The following is a 21,178-nucleotide window of genomic DNA, read 5'->3' as shown; positions in this document are numbered from 1 at the left end:
GATCGTCACTTTAAAAGCAGTTGTGGTTGTAGTGAAAGAGGAACAGCAACAGTGGGTAGGAAATCCTTGCTTTCTTGAGAAACAACCTTGCCGGGGGTTATGTCTCTACTGATGAGTCAAGTTTCCTTATGTCACAAAAAAAAAACCTGAAGCAGATCTTATACTGTAGTTTCTTTAATGCCCGTATTAATACATTTACAAGTATAATAATCGTGAACAAATAACCCTCATGGTACATACAGTCGGTTATAAGCATTTCAAAACTTAACAGCTGGAGAGAGGTGAGCGGACATGAGAGTACATGTCTGCCTGCAGCTGTACGGGCTCTCAGGGACTCTCCTCTGCTCTTTCAATTCTCTAGATTGCCCTCTAGAGTCCAAAAATAAAATAGCAGCAGTAATATGTTACATTCCAAATCCATATCTGTCTATTGTGTACATTTACATGGTCTCAGCCCGACCCATCAGACCTTCTCATGATTGTCTCTGTGAGGCCATGACAGTTTCTTGGCGCTCCATCCCGAGAGGGAACTACTGTGCAGGTTCCAGCCTGCCGTGCTGGATCCATCTCTGCGTATGCTCATAGTGGACAGTCCTCCTCCACCTGAGGTCCGCAGGGAGGTGAAGGCCTTGCTGATCCAGTTGTTCTTCGCTTCCTGGAGGTCGTTGGCCAGTATTCCTCTCTGGTGCTCCAGGTCCTGTATGACGATGGAAAAAGGAAATTTAACTTACCCATCTGTCATTTCTATCCATATTTTTTGCGAATGTGTTCTGGATTGCATTTAAAGCCGCTGACAAAAAGCGCGTCCTTAAGACAATCAAGTTGTCCCTAGTACTGAGAAAACATGCAGTACTAATCCAAGTATCAATGAATTATATATTAGATATATACAGTCTTGTATTATACTTCATTCATTTACAACTCAGGTCATATTATAAACTAAAAGTACATACTACTGGGAATGTGTCATTTTTTTCCCTCTTGTATTAGTTTTAATCCCAAAATCCTGTTTGGGTTCCAATAAAAAGATATATGGTTCAAGAGTGACCAAATAATCAATCTTATATCTAAGTTATGAGAATAGTCCAATAGAAAATCCACAGTGATGGTGCTTATCATAAACCTTTTTTTTTTTTTTAGTGTATCATCATGACAGATATTAAATGATGTGCAGTTAAAGCAGTGACATTTGCTGTATTATGAGACTCATTTTGAGAACACTTAAACTCACGAAACATTTATTTTAAAGCAGTGAAAACACAGTTTTAACATACTTCCCCAATATTTAAATTTAGCAACAAAAGTATTAAACAAGCTTCAAACCAGTCAGTCCTTGGATGCTGTTCTTTCCCCACCCACGTCTTGACTCTGGGGAATCCTGTCCTATTTCCCAATCTCACATGGGCCCACATTTAATGAGGATGCTTCACATCGACGGGGTCTCACAGCCAAAGTTTTGCTTTGTTGCTAACCTCAATGAATATTCCACTGCAGTTCATGTCTTTATATTGTAAAAAAAAAATTTAAAAAAAATTGGACAGATTGTTGAAATAATTATCAGGCAATGAATGCATTCCCAGGAAAGTTTGCTCACTGTATAGACTTGTAGTCCCATTTATATGTTGTAGATATAAAGGGACAGCTTGGACGTTGCATTCCCTCTAGAAAATGTGCTTGTGCACTGACTGACCCAATATTTGTTTTGTCATGTGACAGTTCAGCGGTCTGCTTTACCTGAATCTTGCAGTTGGCCTCCACCATCTGGAGTTTGGTCTGTACTAACTCCTTTTCCAGCTCCCTGATCTGGGCATTAAGGGACTTCTTCTCCTGCTCATTTCTTCTCTGCTCTGCCCTTTTTGAACCTCTGCTGTCCTCATACTGGCCACATTCTCCCACTTGGTGGCCGTCTGTCGCTGTGGAGTTCGAAGCTTTTGCGGATGGCTCCTCTGATTCATCTATGAGGTGTTGACAGCGCGTGCACGCTTTTATTGCACTCTGTAACAGGCAGAGCAAAAGATACAAATGAAGAGCGTGCCTCCCCAAATATACTGAGCGATTGAAATCACTGACAACAACTGCTTGAAACACATGAACGCTCAACAACTGAGCTCTCATGTTAAAATGAAGGGGGAAAAAAAGTTCAACTGTCTTTCAGTATGGAAGTGCTGTAGTCCTCGGTTTTGTAACTGGTCCCAAAACCACTTATGAAGGTCTTTGTATGTCCCATGATTGATGGTATTTTTATCCGTGCTTTTACTGTATTGTTCAACTCCAGATCAAATTAAGACAAGCTTTGTGTTAGCACGTTCTACATTTCATTGTAAGTCTGTGATCAAGAGTAGGACTCAGACTGGTCTCCTGTTGTTGAATCAGTCTTGCCATGGCTTGGTCTTGTTCGAGGTCTTGACCTCATCACGTCATATGTTGTCTTGATTATGCCGCGTCTCGGTCTTTCTGTGCCTTGGTCATGTTCTGACACAGCTCTTTAGTCTTCTCTTAATGCTTGGCACCACAAAGCCTTGGTTTTGTCTCAGTCTTGATACACTCTCTTTTCGGTATTTAGATGCTCTTAACAACACAAGAAGATGAGGCTCAGGTCTGAGCACGACAGAGAGGCTGACTGTAGAGCTCTACAGAAAGAGAGCTTTGCTTACCTTGAGTGAACCTAACTCTTCTTCGTGGGCAGCCTGCTGCCTCTCCAGACGCATCGTTAGCTGAGAGCAGATCTAAGGAGAAGAGGGTCATTAATATTCACGGCGCTCTTTGCTTATATCCAAAACAAAGCATCAATCATGTCCTTGTTACCTGTTTGTAGTCGGCAGTGATACCGGACGACCTTTTGACATCCTGCTCAGCTTTCTCCAGCTCTCTCCGAAACACCTCCTTCAACTGAGAAGAGGGAGCGTCCTTAATATAGCTGCATGACGTGCAATCACCGTGAGCCGTTAGAAATCATCCGTCACGTCTCGTCAAACTTACCATTGCAGTTTCCTCCTCCTTCCCTCTCTTCTCCTCCTCTGTTACCTGCAGTCGATGTCTGGTCTGAATGAGGTCTTTGTTGAGTTCATCCACTCGGTCTTCTGCCTGAGACGAGCAGTTCATTTCATAGAAATTCGTCACATTTTCTTTGCGGAACACAGCAAGCGCTTCTGAGCTTAGTGGGGGGGGGGGGGGGGGGGGGGGTTCGGTGCCTTGCTCAAGGGCACCTTGAGCAGTGTTAAGGAAGTGAACCACAGTTCACGATAACCTCAGCGTTGCCTGCAGTCACATGTTGCAGATTCATTTTCTTTCAACATTTGTAAAGTTAATGAAAAGTGTGACGGATACAGATAATGGAGTTTTACGTCTTCCGACAGAGCATTTGATTTCTTAATCGCAGTGGGGATGTCGAGAGAGTTCAATAAATAGAACATGTTATCTTTAACGGGCTATGTTATAATTGGAAACGACAGTAGGCTCAGCGCTGCTAACCGGGTTATTTGAGCTGATTTTAAAAATGCAACTCAAGACTAGTTGATATTCCAGGCTCATGCAGAACTGCAGATTGAGATTCTATTAACGCTGGAAATGTAAAATTTTAATTACGGTTAGAGTTTGGCCATCTCCTGAGAGGCTTACCTCAGAAAAAAGTGACTGAACTTTTTTTTTTTTTTTTTTTACCCAGCGGCTCATCCTACCTGGTCCAGAGCGTTCCTCAGGGCCACCTTCTCACTGATGAGTCTATGGGCGAGGTTGTCGTTCTCCTGCTCCAGACGGAGGCTGGCCTGCAGAAGCTGGCGGTTCTCCCTCTGTAAAACATGAAGAGGTCAGTCGGGGGGGGGGGGGGGGGGGTCTGTTGCTCACAGCTAAATAAAAAACTTTAGGAATGAGCCATTTAAAAGGTAGAGAGAAGGATGACAAATTCAGCTGTTTCACATGGAATTCATTCACTTGGACTTGATGGAAGTGTATCATTACTGACCAGGTATTTGTCCAATGGCTCCTCTTCATCCTCCATGATTTGCAGCAAACTCTCCCCTAGTTTTGCTTTCTTTGTTGGGACCTGACCGGAAGCACAAGAGGTTAAGAAAAAGAGCAATGCCACATATGATTAAGCTGAAGAAAGCAATCTCCTCCGAACAGATCTGGTGCCAGATGCAGCACGAGTGTGACAAATCAAGAACAGCCCCCCCCCCCCCCCCAAAAAAAAGAGACAAGATAGGAAGTAAGGATGAGATAAGATAGAGCTGAGCGCATGGGGGAATGATCATTTGAGATCCACGAGGGAATAATAGAGGGGGAGGGTTCTTTTAAAGCCTGAAATGACAATTCCCATATCTCAGCTATGTTAAATGAGCAATCTGAATTCATTTCCTTCTATCTAACATCGTGTATTCGTCACACAGAGGAATGTGTGCAGTCGGTTACAAGCTTAAAGTTGCCAGTCAGTATACAGTATGAAATTTTTTTTCAAACATCTCCAACTAGGTCTTATTAAATGCTTGTTTTCACTGTGTTTTAGCTGTTCATGTTAGTCGTGGTGTTCTCTAAAAACAAGTGTAATTGGCATAAATGACACTGAAGGATATGAGTCTTACTGTGAATTTAGGGCCGGTTTCATCCACCAGGGAGGCCAGGATCTCCTCTTCGCTCATCTGCTCCATAACTTGGGTATCATACGCCATCATGACCGACACCTCCTCCATCATCTTACCCGAAAAAATGCAGCCCAAAGAGACGCTGACATGGACAAAAACACAAACAAAACGAGCGCCTTCTGCAGGCGACGCTTCAAACCTGAACTTCAATTCAGACAAATCAGAAGAAAACAACACATCACCCAAGAGTGTTTCACACGCTGTCACTCAGAGTGACAAGAGACTATCTCGAGAGAATCAGAGATGGTACGTGAGTTTGCGTAGATGTCGCACGTCTTGTTTTTACTTGCAGTGATGCAGGCGAGACGCCAATCAATCCCGAACAAGTACAAAACAAACAGGATTTGTCTGATCAAAGTCCAGGCGGTGCCAACAGAAGGAAACTCTGCTTGTGGTCCAAAGGTGAAAAAAACAGGCAGATACTCTCAACAGGTAGCTCCTCTTCAACACACTAACACCTGATATTCAGAGCCTTCTTTTAGTGACACCAACAGTGTCAGGTGAAGGAGTGTACTTTACAGGTGAAGGGGCAGTAACAGGTTGGACGGGGTTTAAATGAGACCTGAGCGTGTTTGTGTGTGAAGAAACTGCAGCCTTAGACACGCCCACTGCAGTGCTCACCTTTCTTGTCGCTCACACACAATCTTACAAACACCTCGTTTAAACGCCACACCTCTCCAAGGAAAAAGCAAGGCATCGGAAAAGGCTGTGATTTATTTTAGTGTTCCAACATCTTTCTTGCACATGTTGTATTTCAACTTCTTCCTTAATTTGGATTCTTGACAGTAATGCTGGGGTTACTAAAGTGCTGTTTGTGATATGCCACCTCAGGGTGTTTTGCATGACATGTTCATCAGTCTATTGTTGCCTGATAGGAGAGCAAACAGGTCAAGCAGGCAAAGCAGTAGAATACCATAGCATGAATATAAACAAAAGGGATATTAACAACTCCGCCCGAGAATGTTCCCACAATATTCTCAGCTTTAATTTTACCTCACGTTTTTTTTTTTTTGTATCATTGGTAGATATGTCACTGCTCTGTGTGCTGCACTAAGCAATATTAACATGTTCTAAATCGAATAAACAATGAATACTTGTTTTACTCTCCCCTGGCTTTTATAAGACAAGTTGAACATGTTAAGTATAAATACAAAGGGTTTTCTTTATAAAAAAATAAAAAAAGGAACTGTTTTAATCATGTCATCATTTACTGTACAAATGTGTTTGTGATACATTGGACAGAAAATGTGTCTCTGTCACCAGGGGGAAGAAAACAAAAACTGCTGGCACACAGATGACAGCACAGAGGTTTCATTTCCCTTTCTTTAACTTCCATAATTTTTTTTATTTTTAAACTTCTGTCTTTGGTTTTACTTTTGATTTATGTCCCCCTGTGCACTTCTTCATACATTTGAGTGTCTTTTTTTTTTGTGCGCGTTTAAAACAGAAACTGTGATTTCAACATTTTGTGCCTACCTGAGTCATTGTAACCATAAGACCAAAAAAAAAGTCCAGGCAGATAGAAACATTTATTCCTCCTTAAAAAAGGAACATTCATGTGAAACTTAGTTAACCCCCCCCCCCATTAGGTTACCAAAACTTTACAAGTTTCATACAATCTGAAAATATCCCGATTTCAACTGTCAGAACAAGGAACAGAAGCAGAAAGTAAAACATGTCACTTTTGATGCACAGATCCGGTGAACACAAAGACCAAAGCAAAAAATTCACCATGTGGATCACATTTGTTAAGTGAGGATAATCAACACCAACACTGAGTGGACATCTAATTTATCAAAATAAATCAATTAATCAATTCAGGTTTAGTTTCTGATGTAAATTCTTAGTGAGGTGAGGAAACAAAGGCTCACGGCTCAGTGGCAACAATGTGATGCAATAATATACTCTATAATACTTTAATAGGTGTCTCATATATTTCTTTTTATTGTCTTATAATCTGAAATCTGTTATATGAAATAGTGTTTCCCCCAGAAGGACGAGATACCTAGGCGATGAAGTTTACGACTTTAATCTGTTTATCCACGCGAACAGACACAAACACGACTACGCCTCGTGTTTTTAAAAGTTCCACTCGATATACTGTCACTTCTCAGAGGTAAGCATTATCAGTAAGCAGCTGTACGTGAACATTGTTCTCAGGAAGTCATGAGAAAATTCAGTTTTCAAAAGAGCAGGGCACCTCAACCGGAGCACATAAAAGAAGGTACGGACAGTGGACCTTATAGCTCCTCTCTCCCTCTCTGCCGTCATGATTCTGCTCTCTTAGTTTTGCCATCTTATCTTTCCGCAGGAGTCGAGAGGGGAAGGTTTATTTTAACGTGTTGACTGGATAATCAAAATCAAGGTTTTTTTTATGTTCTTGAGCGGTCAGAACTATACTTGGACGGCCCGCCGAGGTATCGCCTATGTGTAGGAAACACAGAAAAAGTACATCTTCAGTTACAAATACACATGTCCATTCTCTTCTTATCTTGTTCTTCCGTTTGTCTGTTTTTTTGTTTTTTTCTCCAAAGAAGCAGGAAAAAATTAAGCTGGAAGAAGAAGTGAAGAGTAAGGAAAACTCACATTCAGCATAAACTCCAACAGCCCTCACAAAAACTACAATACTCCTTCAAATATATAGATTCAAGCATATATTGTGGATGAACACTGCATCTTGTTACTGTAATAAATATAGCAGATAGAATGGCTTATAAGTTAGAAAACTCAAGCATCGAGATCAACAAAGTATGCTGCGATGGTAAGTATAGCATGTCCTTTTCGTCCATCTCTATCTGTAAACATGGAAAAGTTAAATACATCAACCTTTGATGGAAGACAATACAGAGCCAAACGCTGTTTCGGTTTGGTTTTATTTTCACCAGGAGTGAAAATCAGAGGAATCGATTTATGTGAAAATCGAGATTCCCATCTTCTGAGATTTTAAAATCGATTCAGAACTTCCAAAAAAATCATTATTTTTGGGGCAGCTAATCAGTCACACACTGCTAAGTGCTAAAGCTAGCTATTTAACCGAGTGGCCAAATAAAGCTGAAAGAAATTTAGCCAGCCTTACAGATGACCGATGTGGAGCCTGAAATATGTACTCATTAAAAAATAGACTATAAATCATGAATAGTTTTGAATCAAAAATATAGATTAAATCATGACAACAAGAATCACAATCGAATCCTCAGAGAAAGATTCCCAGGCCTAGTGAAAATGAAAGCAACAGTTTTCTCAGCCCATTTCCAAATTGCAAGTTGCACAAATATTTCTCCTCCTTCATGGCTTCTCTCAGAAAACCCCCAAAACACAGTTAAGCTCCATAACTAGTTTCTGTAAGTGGCGAACAACAACACCTACTAGAAAAACGGTTAGCCCTCATGAACAGTAAACTGTGGGGAGGGGGGCTAGCACTTGAAACTTTCATGTAATGGGGAGAAGGGGTGTGTGTGTGTGTGTGTGTGTGTGTGTGTGGGGGGGGGGGGTTGACAATGCATGAGACAGCAACAGAAACTAAAGCGGAGATGGTGGTTGGTTGCAGACTCTCAGGTTAAAAACGTCTCTGCTGTGTTTGACCTGAGAGAGAATAGAACTGTCGGTGTGTCATGCAGCCCGGGTGAGGGGACGATCTTATGAAAGGCATCTGAATGTAACTGACTGATAGTTTAGAGTCATTGATGCAGGAGTATTTACTGGATTATTGAGACGCAGAACAAATGTAAACATACAGTCAAACAGCCTGTATACTGAGAATGAATGAGCAACAATGAAACCATTCATAAAGCTTCAAGACTAGTTGTGATAAGAACTGAATCATTTTGTCAATCAAAGATTTATGAGGCTATTCTATTTATGCATCTCTTAATTCATGACTCAAATGTTTTCTTATGAATATTATATTTATTATTCTTTTTTGTGGCACAAAAAGTGCATATTAATCATACCAATAATCCTCATAAATGGTAAAAAAAAAAAATGTCAATAAGAATCTAATGCTTCACTTGAATGTGATCATTAACACTGATTGTAGGACGTGTTCGATGAACGCATCCCTAGCACCAACTGTGACGATGCTTCCAAAGCACTGGAGGACGTTTCACACCTGACTACATGTATGGTCATGAGTTCCAGCTAACTTCACGAGTTTAACTTAACTTACCACGCGACTTATTTGTACCATATTTGATTTAGCTGAGTGTCAAACCAACTGAGGTTGTGCCGAAAAGTGCTGTGAATAAAGCACTGTCTATGCTGCTCTCTGCAGATCCCAGAGGGCTTGGTCCAAGGATTTACTGCCCACACAGAGGTGCTTCCAGCGGGCTCAGTTGATGGGTCACTCCTATGGATAAATGAGTCTGGATGTTGCGACGGGTATGAGGATGTACATCAATGTAGACAACTGTGTTATTGTGCTGTATTGTAATCCATCACCTGAATCGGCTCCCACACAATAAGACATGTGCTAAATGTTTCAATGTGTGCTGGTCAGAGTGTGTGTGTGTGTGTGTGTGTCTTTATGTTGGGGCAAAGGTCAGACCTGGGTGCTGTAGGGTCGTGGTGGGGGAGGAAACATGTCCTTGTGGCCGAAATAGCTCAAATGGGGGGATCCCTGCGTGCTAGTGGATAGGGGAAGAGAGACAGCTGGGTTCTCGTAGTACGTGTGGAAGCCGAGGCGCTCCCCTCCGTTACGCATGTCATTTGTCCGTCCAGAGCGGACCGAGTACGGGGAACATGTGGGGCAGTGGTTGTGGTGAGAACCCGAGTCCAGCTGATCTAGAGAGACGGGGGTGATGGCGGCGCCATCCATGGCTAGGATATCACAGGCATTACAGGGAAAATGAGAAAGAGGGTCCGGTCCGACTGCAGGACCCGCGTCCACCTCCGAACCATTCTTCTTACAGCAGTAATACTGCCGAGGGTGGGCGAAGAAAAGAGCAGGAGAGAGAGAAAGATTAAATGGAGGACCTGGGAATTTCATACTTACTGTACCGAGTTGTGAAACACAGACATTTCTACAAACACACAGTGATACCTGGAGTCTACAGTAACAGAGCACTGCCACAATGCACAGCAGTATCACTCCGGCGAGAATTCCTCCGGATATAACAACCGTGCCGGCTGACATTCGACCAGCTCTCCATCAAACCCTTCACACAGGAAAGCAAGAAGAAGTTTAAAGACAGGCAGGGAGGGGGAGGCTGAATCAGAGAGAGCTCATGTGCCGTTTTGATTTTTTAAAATTATTATTTGTTTTATTGCTGGAGATGAAACCGATATCTGCTGCACATAATAAATCAGCATTCTTTCATCCAACAGTTGTCTGTATCGCCTGCAAAGATAATCAATGCAGGCTGAATTAGCGTTCTCATGTAACCCTGTGATGAAACTTCAACTGATGAAATATGTTGTAACTTGTTTTGGTTGTGACGCAGCCTTTATCAGACAGCTCGGGTCGTTTCAGGACTTGATATCATTTGGTATTACAGTGTAAGTCTTTTTCTTTTTTTTTTTTTTTCATTTATTTCGATAAACTGCTGTGAGACAACTAATTCTAGCTTTCAGCCGCAAGCTAATACGGGCTGTGTACAGTCAAGGACCCAGAAAATGTACGGTGAGCAAACAGGATGATGGGACGACGTTTATACCCTGTGACCGGTGCACAAACTTACTCTGTCAAGCTGAGTTTCTATTTGCCGGTTCATTGAATGCACTGGATGTAGCATTGATATAAAAATCAAGAAAACTGTGATTGTAGCCTCTGACTCTGATGTTTTGTCTGCCATTTGCGCCAAGGACCAACTCGTGAAGATTTCAGTGTCAGTCTGAATGAGATCTCAAGATTTACAAGGGTGCAGGTGTGAAAACTGCTTTTGTCACTCGACCACTGTTGCTTTCTCTCTGGATTGTTTCAGCTTTAAGCTTAAGGAGCCAGAGAAGTAGTTGAACAGCGACATCTACAGGCATGGAGGTCTTTTTTTTGCCTTAGAAGACAGACAGGAAATGATGGGAGGAAAGAGTGTGTGTGTGTGTGTGTGTGTGTGTGTGTGTGTGTGTGTGTGTGTGTGTGTGTGTGTGGAGGCAGCATTAAAGCTAGAATTTGAGCTGATGCTCTTGTTAGTAGCTTAAAATATCAGTATTATCAAAGCCACTTGCTCTTCAGTTGTTGGTACATTCAGTGACATTAAAATTGGCATTTTTCCTCTTTTGATTATGTTTATATTACGTGCAACCTCTAACACAGCAGAATGATATATGAGCGACATCTGAGCTCTCCCTAAGCATGACATTAGAGGAGAACTGCTGCTGCTTGAATGTGCTGAAGTTGCATTTACAAACGACAGATCCTAGTAAAAGTAACAATGAGGGTGGAGTTGATACAAAATCAGCTCAGAGTTGGAATAATTAGAATAGGGAAAGAAGGATACAACGACTTGCTTAGCATGAAGGCTGGTGAGAGGGAAACGGCTAGGCTAGTTGAAACACATACCTCTTTCCAATTATCTTGTTGGTTTTAATCAGTACATACTGTAAATGCATAAATAAGACTAATACCCTCCTGGCCACGACTGTACTTATCACACAGACATGAAAAGAGCTTCAATCTTCTGTTTAAGGAAGACATTAGATAGACGTCTTTCCAACAATATTAGATTGTCTAATTTGTCAAGCCCCGGTATCTTTGTGGTTAACTACATGTTCTTTTTTTCCTACATTAAAATGTAAAATCTGTTTATTAAAGTAAAAAAGACTGGTAAAAAAAACATGTTTTCTGTAGTGAACCAGTAAAACAGCATTTATGTTAAAGATAAAGCTAGAGGGGCACATTTTTAATTCTGACATGAATGTCTCAAGGTGGCAATTCGACTGTAAACAATGCAGCAAATGGAAAAGGAAATCTCAGCTCGACATCGTTACGACATTCGCCACTGTCTTAATCTTCATGACTGAGAAGCTGGCTATTGTCCCCAAAAGTATAAATATCGCCATCAGACTTTCAAAGTCGACGGGTTAATTGAACAATAGAGTAACGCCTGAGTTAAAAAAAATGAAGATGGACACTTACATTAGAAGACAGCTGGAGATGCAGAGACAGAGGAGTGAGAGAAGGTAGGAAACCCAGACAGCCCTGATGAGTTTCACTCTCCGAACCTCCTCTCTCTGAAGCTCCTGCAGGACAAAAAAATAATAAATAAATAAATAAAAAAAAAGAGAAAAAGGCTTTACTGTCATTGGACAATAAACGAAACACATGACCGGGTCAGTTATAGGATTGAATATCTTCTGTTTTCTGAAGTTCTTTTTTTGTTTTTAAGGCTTTACATGCTCCTCCTGGCTTATCCTCGGTCGAGACAAAAGGACAAGGGTGATAGCACATTTTTCTGCAGCCAGCCCGAAGCTATCGAGGAGTCTCTTAGTAATAAGCATTTCCTTGTCTCTGCATTTTTACAGGACACGTGTAAAATGTCAGAAATCATAAAATGACCTTACTACATCACCAGACATAAAGAAAAGAAGCTTTGTTGAACTGCTGCTGTGAATGGATTGTGTTGACTACGCAAAGTAGGCGGTTTTAAAGGCAGATTTTTCAAAAAAAGCTCCATGACCAGAAACAAGGGTAAAACTAGGATAAATATTGGAGATGCTTTTGAAAAAATGGACAGAGGTTAGAAAGCAGAAAAGTTTAATCCCCGATGCAGAGCTGGCTAAACACTGAAGCTTCAGTGCTCGCAACATATTGGGATAGCACAAGCTTGCGCAGGTATATTTTAAATTTGCAGTACCCGTCTTAAACACTAGATGTCAGAGTTACAAATTGCTCCTTTAAAATCAGACTGAAGACACTTTTTTTCTAAGTATTTCAGCGCCCTTGGGATGTGTACGTTTATCCTGTCTTTTTCTGACATGGCTTTTACCACGATGAGCTAAATTTGTCTATGCATGTTATCTTGTTGTACAGCACTATCATCAATAATAAGCTGCTTGTTATTGGCAGAGAAGATTTGGCAGGTTTTTCATGGGCGCAACCCACATACTCAGCTCTGCTGCTCATCCCACAAATGCATGTTCCTTAAAAATGTGGCACCAGATGAAAGAGAAATAAACATTAATTGCCAAGAAACATAGTTAATTAAGTATTTTTCAGCCTTTAAAATAATGAAGACAATGATATTCAGGTAACTTTGGGTGAAGAGAGAATTACAGAATGATGACATTTTCAGAATTGCTGAATATACTGATTTTGTCTGATCTGAATTGCATATTATTCCAAATTAATCTTATTAATCTTAATAAGTTTCACTATCCAGGTGTGTACAATGTGGCTGTTTTTAATACCTAAAACTTATAAATAATAAAAAACAATTACGGTATATGAAGCACATAAAAGAAAAAATCATCACCCCATGACCCCAGATAATGTTTTTTTTTTTCTGTCTGTAGGATTATTGAGCAAAGTCATACAGAGCTTATTCTCAAATGAATCAACTAATAGTAACTTGTCGTACAATGATATACTGTCTAGCACCCATTATTTCAGATACAATGTGAACACAACAAACGTAGCTGTAGATTAGATAGACCATAATGAGACAGGAATATTTAAAGCATCACCTGCTGAATTCTAACAGCATCACTTTGGATGGCAAACGGGCACTAAGTGTGAGCAAGGATTAGCTCACACTTGCAGCAGCACCTGATGTGCACATTAGCCATATGGCCAGTAAGTTGCATGCATATTTACAGCACAGTTTCAGCATACTAAATGTCATTTGTGTATGTATGTCTTGTCCCTGTTAGTTTGCTGTGACCAATTCAAGAGCCCCTCTCAAAAGGTTCGAGAAAAATGAGCCACCACATGATCAACTGGAATCTATGCTTTCACACGCAATAAGCAGTAAGGACATGTTTATGATATTAACGAGACATATGAAACCCTTTGGATATTTTTGGAGAGATACTGTGGCTGGGTAAAGTCAAGTAAAAATAGAGATGTGCAAAAACACTCGCTGCAAATTACAGTGAAGTGTTGGGGTTCGTCTATTCCTCCAGCGTTTGCTCAGCAGTGCAGAGAAATAATGTTAAACAAATAGCTCTGATTGACAGAGTCACACGGGAGCAAAATGGGTGCAAATGAAAAATCATGAGTCCCCACTCATCTTTATCTCCAGTGCACACAGCTAATGCAGCACATAGTCTCAAATAGACCTTATAAACAAGTCCATGTGACAGAAAGCAATAAATAAACTGTGTGCGAGAGACTTTGAATGCGTACGCGGCGGTCGTGATTTCCTTCTAGTGGCAGGCACATTAAAACACCAAGCACACAGTCTAAATATTAATTCAGTGAGAGAGAAATGACCTTTATATCAGTATATTAAATGCAGGATTTTGACTTTAAGTCTCAGTAATTTAAACGGAGTAGCTCCAGCAGAACTGTTAATTTACACTCCGCCATTATAGTAATTACAACAGCAGAGGACTTTGTGTAACTACTGTTCAAGTTGATTAACTCAAACATCCAGATACTTCTCAGTGGAAAAACATCACTAAATGGTCCCAATTAAACTGATGGAAAAATATCCAGCTTCTTTCTCATTACTGGTGTATTAATGTAATTTTTTACAAGCTTGGAGCCTCCCAACGGCTGTAATTCACAGCGAATTTAATTCTTAATGCCTAATGAATCGCTTTAAATATTCTGGCATTTGCTGTGCTTCAACAACTCGTGAATCTCACAGGGTTGGAATATCGTGGTTTTGTGCATGACAGTGGAGCCACATGTTCCCTCTTCCTTGACTCAGTCGGAGCCAAGCTGAGGTTTTTTTATTTTTTATTTATTTTTTCTCCCTCTGTGTGCTTTCTTATCTGTCTGAATGGAAACAATAATCAGGGTCAAGCAGAATCACCCCTAAAAAAAAACGTGATGAGACAGACTTAAAGTTTAAATTACTAGTGCATGAATGTCTGAAAGAATCATAGAGAAAAATCTGTGTGTTGTAGTGAGCATGTTAGGCTCTGTGGCAGACAGCTCACTGGGTGCAGTATCTTCCATTGCGTCATGGTACTAAATTATATACACCACGGGCCACGATAATGTAGTTAAAAGCGAAGTGAAGTCTCTCTTAGTTCCCACTTCTCCATCCCTTCATCTGCTCCCTCTCTGGCTCACTGCATTATGTCTCCTCATTTCTCCTTTTGCCTCTCATTCACTCTTTTAGCCATGTTTCCTCTGTCGCCTATTCGACCGCTGTCTTGCATTTCATGGCTTCGCGAGCTAAAGTGGTTCATCACTTTTACAGCTTCTATAGTGTAGCATGAACAAATGTAAGCCTCATCTGATGCACATCGACACGGACAAAGCAAAGAAATGCATCTAGATCCCGAAAATAGAGAGGGAGCATCGAGGTAAAACCTCCGATTCGAGAGTTTCCAACAGACTGGAGAGACAGAGACGCAAAGTGACAAGAGGTTGGGAGAGTCTACTCTAACGCTGTCACAGTATCTTAACCAACACAGTTCACATACGACTCTCTGTGGATTTAGAGCCGACAGATTCAACTAGGGAACACGCGCACTCAATTCAAGCATAACCTCACATTTTATAAACCTTTTGGTTCACAATAAAAATGCCTGAAAGGAGTTTTTGAGGATCTGCCAGAAATCCTGTCATTTTCCCCCGACTTCAACAAGTGACAGGGATCAACAAGGATCATATCATAGCAACATTTTAGTAACTCAGCGTACTACAACTCCCAGGTGACCAGGGTTAGATGATCTGAGTTAAAAAAGAGCTTTGGTGCCTGGTGATAAAGGGTCAGATTCCTCACTGTTCAATTGAAACGTTCATCTCTGACATGAACAGGGATTTAGACTGAAGCACAAATGCAATGCTTCGAGGAGAGAGACTACGGGAGAACGAGAGCAGCGGAAGCCATGCTGTGTCGAAAGTTGGACATGTCGCCAACATGATGTCACCGATTGGTTCGTGGAAAAGAATGCAAAAACAGGCTGACTGAAGTTTTTGTTCGACAATTTTATCTTTAGGTTTGTTGACGGAAACGAAGCCCTGAAAAAGCCGCATCACTTTAGCACATTGTACTTAACAAATACCTCATTTTAACACAAACGGTTGACTGGTGAGCTTTTTTTTTATACCTTTGTTCAAATGGCCACAGACCTCATATTTAGACCTTCATAATGTTGGAAATGTTAAGGGAGGTGGAGAGGTTTCACCCTCCACTCGCAGAACTATATTTAGCAGTTTTGTCATCTCTTGACACGGTGAAAAGCAGGAGATGAGAGGCAGCAGAGAGGTGTCATATTTTAATTTGTTTTCTCTGTGGGAAATGAAACGATCCTAGCAGTCAGCTTAATGCCAACCCACAGAAACACACAAGTGTGAGTGGGTGTGTGTGTGTGTGTGTGTGTTTTACAACTAGCTCACACTCACACACTACCTTTACACAACCACTGGCAAACAAATCTCTAATTGAAAGCTGGAGAGGTAAAATGACTGCATCCCTCGAAAGCTTTCCAGTGGGATGATGTGGTGATGATTTGTGTTTTAAATTAAGATCTCTTTTCCCCATGTAACACCTGAGTGAACCACGGAAAGAAAATGTAATTAGAAAACATAACTTCAATCCATAGGTTAAGGGAATAGTTTGACATTTTAGGAGATGTGCTTATTTGGGAGTTGGGAGATTTACTTGGCATTAAATCGGACGCTAAAGTCAGCAGTTTATTGGCATAGCTTAGCATAAAGTGCTTGAACAGAGGAGCACTACATACTTTGTCCTCTACAGCGTAAGCATTAGTATTTAAAATTGCTCTTTGTTCCACACTTAAGGCTAAGTGTTAAGACGGCGCATTTTTGATTGATGCCGGTTTTTTAGACGGGCTGCACTTCATTTGGGGCCCGGAGCAGTGACTTCCTGGAGACTTGTCATCAATCTGGGGCGAGTGGGGAAATCAGCTGAGACTGCAGGAAGTGGTTCACCGAGTCGGACGAAAACATCGCCTCACAAATAAACTTCAGATTCTCTTACATGTGGACTAACAAAAGTGCTTAAAGAAATGCATGGAAATAACAATAGAAAAGAGCCCCTCATGTGTTCCCGGGGACAAATTACATAAAGCGTGGCACACTGGAAATGACTTTGAGTCACATGTCTCACCGGTAGTTTTCTTCAGGTTGCAGCATGTTGGGTGAACCTAAGGAAGCTACAGGCGAAACGTGTGGTTTACAAGGTTTTGGTTTTTTTTGTGGCTGTCTTATAGATTTTTTACAACAGTTTAATTCCATTGAACAGCGAAATAATTAAAAAATAAACAAAAATCACAATTTCAAAATTCTAAAGAATCTGTTGTTTGAAATTTGAACATTATAAAGTTGAACAACTAATTTTCAGACGACTAGCCAATCTTGTAGCGGAAGCATTTTATCCCTTAAAAACATATTTCTTATTTCATTTCAAACTTTTAAGTCAAACAAAGGTTGAATTTTTATTCATTTCAAAAGAAATAACTAGAAAACCTGAGATAGATGGCAGCCAAGGACTGCACACATACAGAGTGGGAGAAAGGGATGGAGGCAGTGCTGGGCAGTACCCAAGTAGCTTTCCGATATATCAATTCTTAAATGATAAAATATGAATATTTTGTTAAGGCGGCCTCGAAGTTTGCACTGGAAATCACAGCGAGTCCCTGCAATTTTAAAGCCCTGGTGCTTCAATTATTCAGGTATCATTCCTTTAACAATATTTTTCCATCACAGGGCAATTTAGCCAGGTAGTAAAATCCGGACATTTCTGTATCATCTGCCCCTGAAAGCACTCATCTCAGCGTGTGAGGAGAGGAACACATTCGCTTCAAGGACAGAGACACCCACAGCAAAGAGTTGGAAAAAAAGGGGGTGGAGAAGGAAAAGTCCATGATTACATTTCACAAAAAGTATAAAAAAAAATAAAAAAAAACACTCGCTCATTTACTCAGGATTAGGCCTGATTAATAACGGAATTTTGGAGTCAATATTGATATCAGGAAAGAAAAAAAATATCCCAATTTATCTGCCGATATCTTTCTTAGATGTATATTCAATCTGTAGCTAGATATACACGTTCATTAAGTTGATCTCTCAAATGAAATTATCAAACACTAGAGAAAACAAATGATATAATGAATTCAAAATGGTCACTCAACTGAAAAGTAACTGCACATAGACATGAATCAAAACAGTGAATCTGCTATAAAATCAGCCGATATGATTGACACTGGATATGCTAATATCGGCCTTTATCGGCTGGTTGATTAATCGGTCAGGGCCTACTCATGATCATTTATTTTTGTATCATTTACTGTTCAGTTAATAACAAATACAGCTCTGTGAACTGAGTCAGGGTTTCATTCTGCGACTATTGTGCCAAGAAAAGGAGTGAGATCGCAGCTAGAGATACAAGAACAGAAACTCAAGTGAATACTTTTAGTAACACACTTTGCCAAGGGCAAAATCCCCGAGGTGCAGAGCAGTGATCAGACGCACCACATTAATAAAACTTGTGGGCAAACGGTTCAGAGTTGGCTTCCATTTGACCCAGAGGAGGGAGTGTAAAGGGAGAGATAAAGTAAATAAGCTCCTTCACACAGCTTACCTGCACAAGTCACCATCTGAGGGATATCATCCTCGACTGCGCAGCAAAGCCTCCCGGGAAAGCTAACACAAAAATAAATAAATAAGACAGGGCATCAGAAAGTGTGATGTGAGAAGATGGAGCTCCAGTGGTGATGTGGTCAGCAGTACACAGCAGCTCCCGCAAATGAGCCTGTTTGGCTGAAGGGGGTGATCTGTCTCCACTGACATCTCATAACTCCTGATAAGTCTTTCATGTTCAGCAGGTATAGGCTACTGATATGGATTATTGGATTATGAACGCTATTGGCTTTCTGTTTAGTTCACTTGTAGTTTGAATGTTTTAATTCAACACAACATTAAAAGCATAAATCACAGGACAACAATTAGGAACAAAAATAACCATTATCATGCCAGAAAAAAAAAATAATGCTTTGAACGACGTTTTGTCACAAACATGCATGCTGTATATTCAATTATCAGAAAAGGGTTGAAAAAGGATTTAAACCTACCTTTAATTGATAAGAGTACCTATACTGTCCAGGTCCGTTTAGAATTCAGTATCTTTGCAAGTAATAAAGCAATACAAGACCATCTAGCGAGATTAAAAAAAAACAGGTAAATTAGTACTTTCTGAGATTACCATGCCTAATGTTTGAACTGAATAGGCGGCTGGAGGTCAATTTAGCAGCTGTTACATCACTGATTAGCCTCATTTTCATTCAATTACGCAGATAGATTGATGCGCAGCGGCGTTAAAGTGACGCGCGGATGCTTGTAAAGCCAACATGCCTCACCTTTCAGACTGAGGAAAATCTCAGCAAACCGGTTCGAGAGACCGTTTGTCTTTTTAATGACTGCGGTCGGTTCAGTGTCGTGAATCCACACACACACACACACACAATAAAGTCCGGTTATTTCCTCTCCAGCACCGCTCATTAAAGACGCCCAGAGCTCCCTCTGTGCTCGCTCTACACTGGAACCATCATGTCATTATCCGACGTCGGTTATCCCCCTTTTCCCCGCCAGTTCACTCACATCCAGGTGTCAGTGAGGTAGTCCTGTGGGAAATCTCATGCTACCCTCCTCTTCCTCCTTCTTTTAAGTGCGGGAGACGGATGAGACGAGGCGGCAGTCCGGTAGACCAGGCGGCATGGCTGCGTCCTCAGCGCGGGTTCCCGGAGGTGGGGGGAGGTACGGCACCCTGCTGCCACCGGTCCCGGTGGGGCGGGTAGGTGGGTGGATGGGTGGAGGTGCTCAGTGGCGGTTTAACACCGTGTGACATCACTTGTCTCTGGAGGATGGTGATGTTGTCAGTGGGCAGACAGGTGGTTGTAACCACTCTGAGCGTAAAACCGGAAGAATAACGCAGTAAACCTCACAGTGCCTGTGATAATAAAAAGTGACTCACCCTTGAACTCAACATGAAAGAAGTTTTTGACTGTGTAACCCTTTATTTTAAAAATAATACGTGCTTCTGTAGTAACAAAAACACAAAGCTAAAGTGAGGTGCACGTGCTGCATATAGCAGGGACATTCATGCTAGGGTGAGATGCTACAGTAGCTCGATGGTTAATGACGGTCATCCATTTATTTTCCTCACAAGTTACTAACAAAAAATCAAACCAAACTTGGATCACTTAAAGGTCACGTCATCAACACCTTCAATAAGTTAACTATGGATTATGAAGTCATGAAGGGAAACTCTCCCTGTTTAAACGCACAATTTCTGAAAAGTGAAACAGTCATGAGACGAGAGAGGATGGACTTTTTCTCATAATTTGCGGGTTTGTAGACAGAGTAGGGTAACATATTGATGTAAGAAAATCATGTTGCAGACTAACTGTCAGTGTTGGCGGGCCCTGTTAAAAACAAACTATGTGTGGCACATGATTTTAAGGAATCTCTCGTGCTGACTTGAATGCCCCACAGCAGGATGCTTTGACTTTTTAGCTCTCGAGCCTCACTGGACCATTTTTCCTCTGACCTTTTGGAAAGGGCTGCAGGGTGTTTATATTAATGTTTGAAAATGCAGACATGAATGACTGTAAATGCTCTTCATCAATAAACTATCGGGATTTTGACATCTTGCCTCAGGAACAGCAAATTTCCTGAGGCTGTTTGATATTTGAACTCCTGAGCACATGTCGCAGGGGTGGCTGTGAATGAGAAAATCTGTAAACCAAGAAGATATAAAGATTTCACAATATGTCTGAGGGTCAAATAATTACTGAAAAGAAATCGACAACTTTCCTGATGTTGCAACTATTTTTTAGGTGGGGGGGGTTAAAGCACCTTAACATGCATGGATACAGAAACATCTTGGTTGAATCTGCTGTCCAAATTTATACCAAGAAGCGGGAAAAGCCTTTTGCAATCGTGTATTTCTCGGCTCCTATATGCGTCGAGGATGGGGTATAGGGAGGATAATTGAACGAATCTGTTCTAAAATATCTTCATCTTCCAAATTCCCTGAAGCAGCTAGCGCTAACAGTCTCAAACAGCTTCTGCAAACATGATCCATCTGGACCATAATACCCCAATAATGAGGAGATTTAGCCTGGCTACACTTGTTTAAGTATAATCTTGATCCGGCAAAGTGGCTCATCTCTTTAGCATGTCTCTGCCTACGTGTGTCTCTGGCTACGTTAAGCTAGCTTTGTAGCAGGGGGCTGATGAAGGCGGACCAGTGGGAGTTCTAAGATTACTCCTCAAATTGAATAAAGGAGTCGACACATTACCGCAGCTTAGATGATGCACACCACTGCCCTGCTTAATTTAAAACCAGCACAATGTTGTACACGGCACACAAAAACACACACACACACACAAACAAACAACACGCCTACTGGCCAGCCCTTCTCTTTAAAGTCATCTTTTACACCTTCTACCTTTCCCTCTCATTTTT

General features: G+C 41.1%; 2 protein-coding genes across 3 annotated transcripts; both read right to left on the bottom strand.

Annotated features, from left to right (window-relative positions):
- Nucleotides 1–174: 174 nt before the first annotated feature.
- LOC306840652 (rab GTPase-activating protein 1-like) lies at nt 175–5,578 on the bottom strand. The gene is made up of 8 exons (XM_079370081.1): nt 4,578–5,578; nt 3,962–4,042; nt 3,678–3,788; nt 2,980–3,084; nt 2,806–2,889; nt 2,655–2,726; nt 1,735–1,995; nt 175–697 (listed from the first exon to the last, which is right to left on the bottom strand). The coding sequence occupies exons 1-8, from the start codon at nt 4,686–4,688 to the stop codon at nt 464–466; spliced, it is 1,059 nt and encodes a 352-aa protein (XP_079226207.1). The 5' UTR covers nt 4,689–5,578; the 3' UTR covers nt 175–463.
- Nucleotides 5,579–9,120: 3,542 nt separating this feature from the next.
- LOC306840992 (protein FAM163A-like) lies at nt 9,121–19,436 on the bottom strand. Of its 2 annotated transcripts, XM_079370597.1 has the most exons (6): nt 19,068–19,436; nt 18,783–18,865; nt 18,293–18,354; nt 11,707–11,810; nt 9,676–9,790; nt 9,121–9,552 (listed from the first exon to the last, which is right to left on the bottom strand). In XM_079370597.1, the coding sequence occupies exons 5-6, from the start codon at nt 9,766–9,768 to the stop codon at nt 9,175–9,177; spliced, it is 471 nt and encodes a 156-aa protein (XP_079226723.1). In that variant the 5' UTR covers nt 9,769–9,790; nt 11,707–11,810; nt 18,293–18,354; nt 18,783–18,865; nt 19,068–19,436; the 3' UTR covers nt 9,121–9,174. The 2 variants fall into 2 exon arrangements, with proteins under 2 accessions (XP_079226723.1, XP_079226724.1); XM_079370598.1 differs by lacking the exon at nt 18,783–18,865.
- Between the last annotated feature and the right edge of the window lie 1,742 nt (nt 19,437–21,178).

This window comes from Symphodus melops, assembly GCF_947650265.1.
Source record: "Symphodus melops genome assembly, chromosome: 19".
Taxonomy (NCBI): domain Eukaryota; kingdom Metazoa; phylum Chordata; class Actinopteri; order Labriformes; family Labridae; genus Symphodus; species Symphodus melops.
The sequence above is the reverse complement of the archived record's forward strand: the minus strand, read 5'-3'. Positions and strand labels throughout refer to the sequence as shown.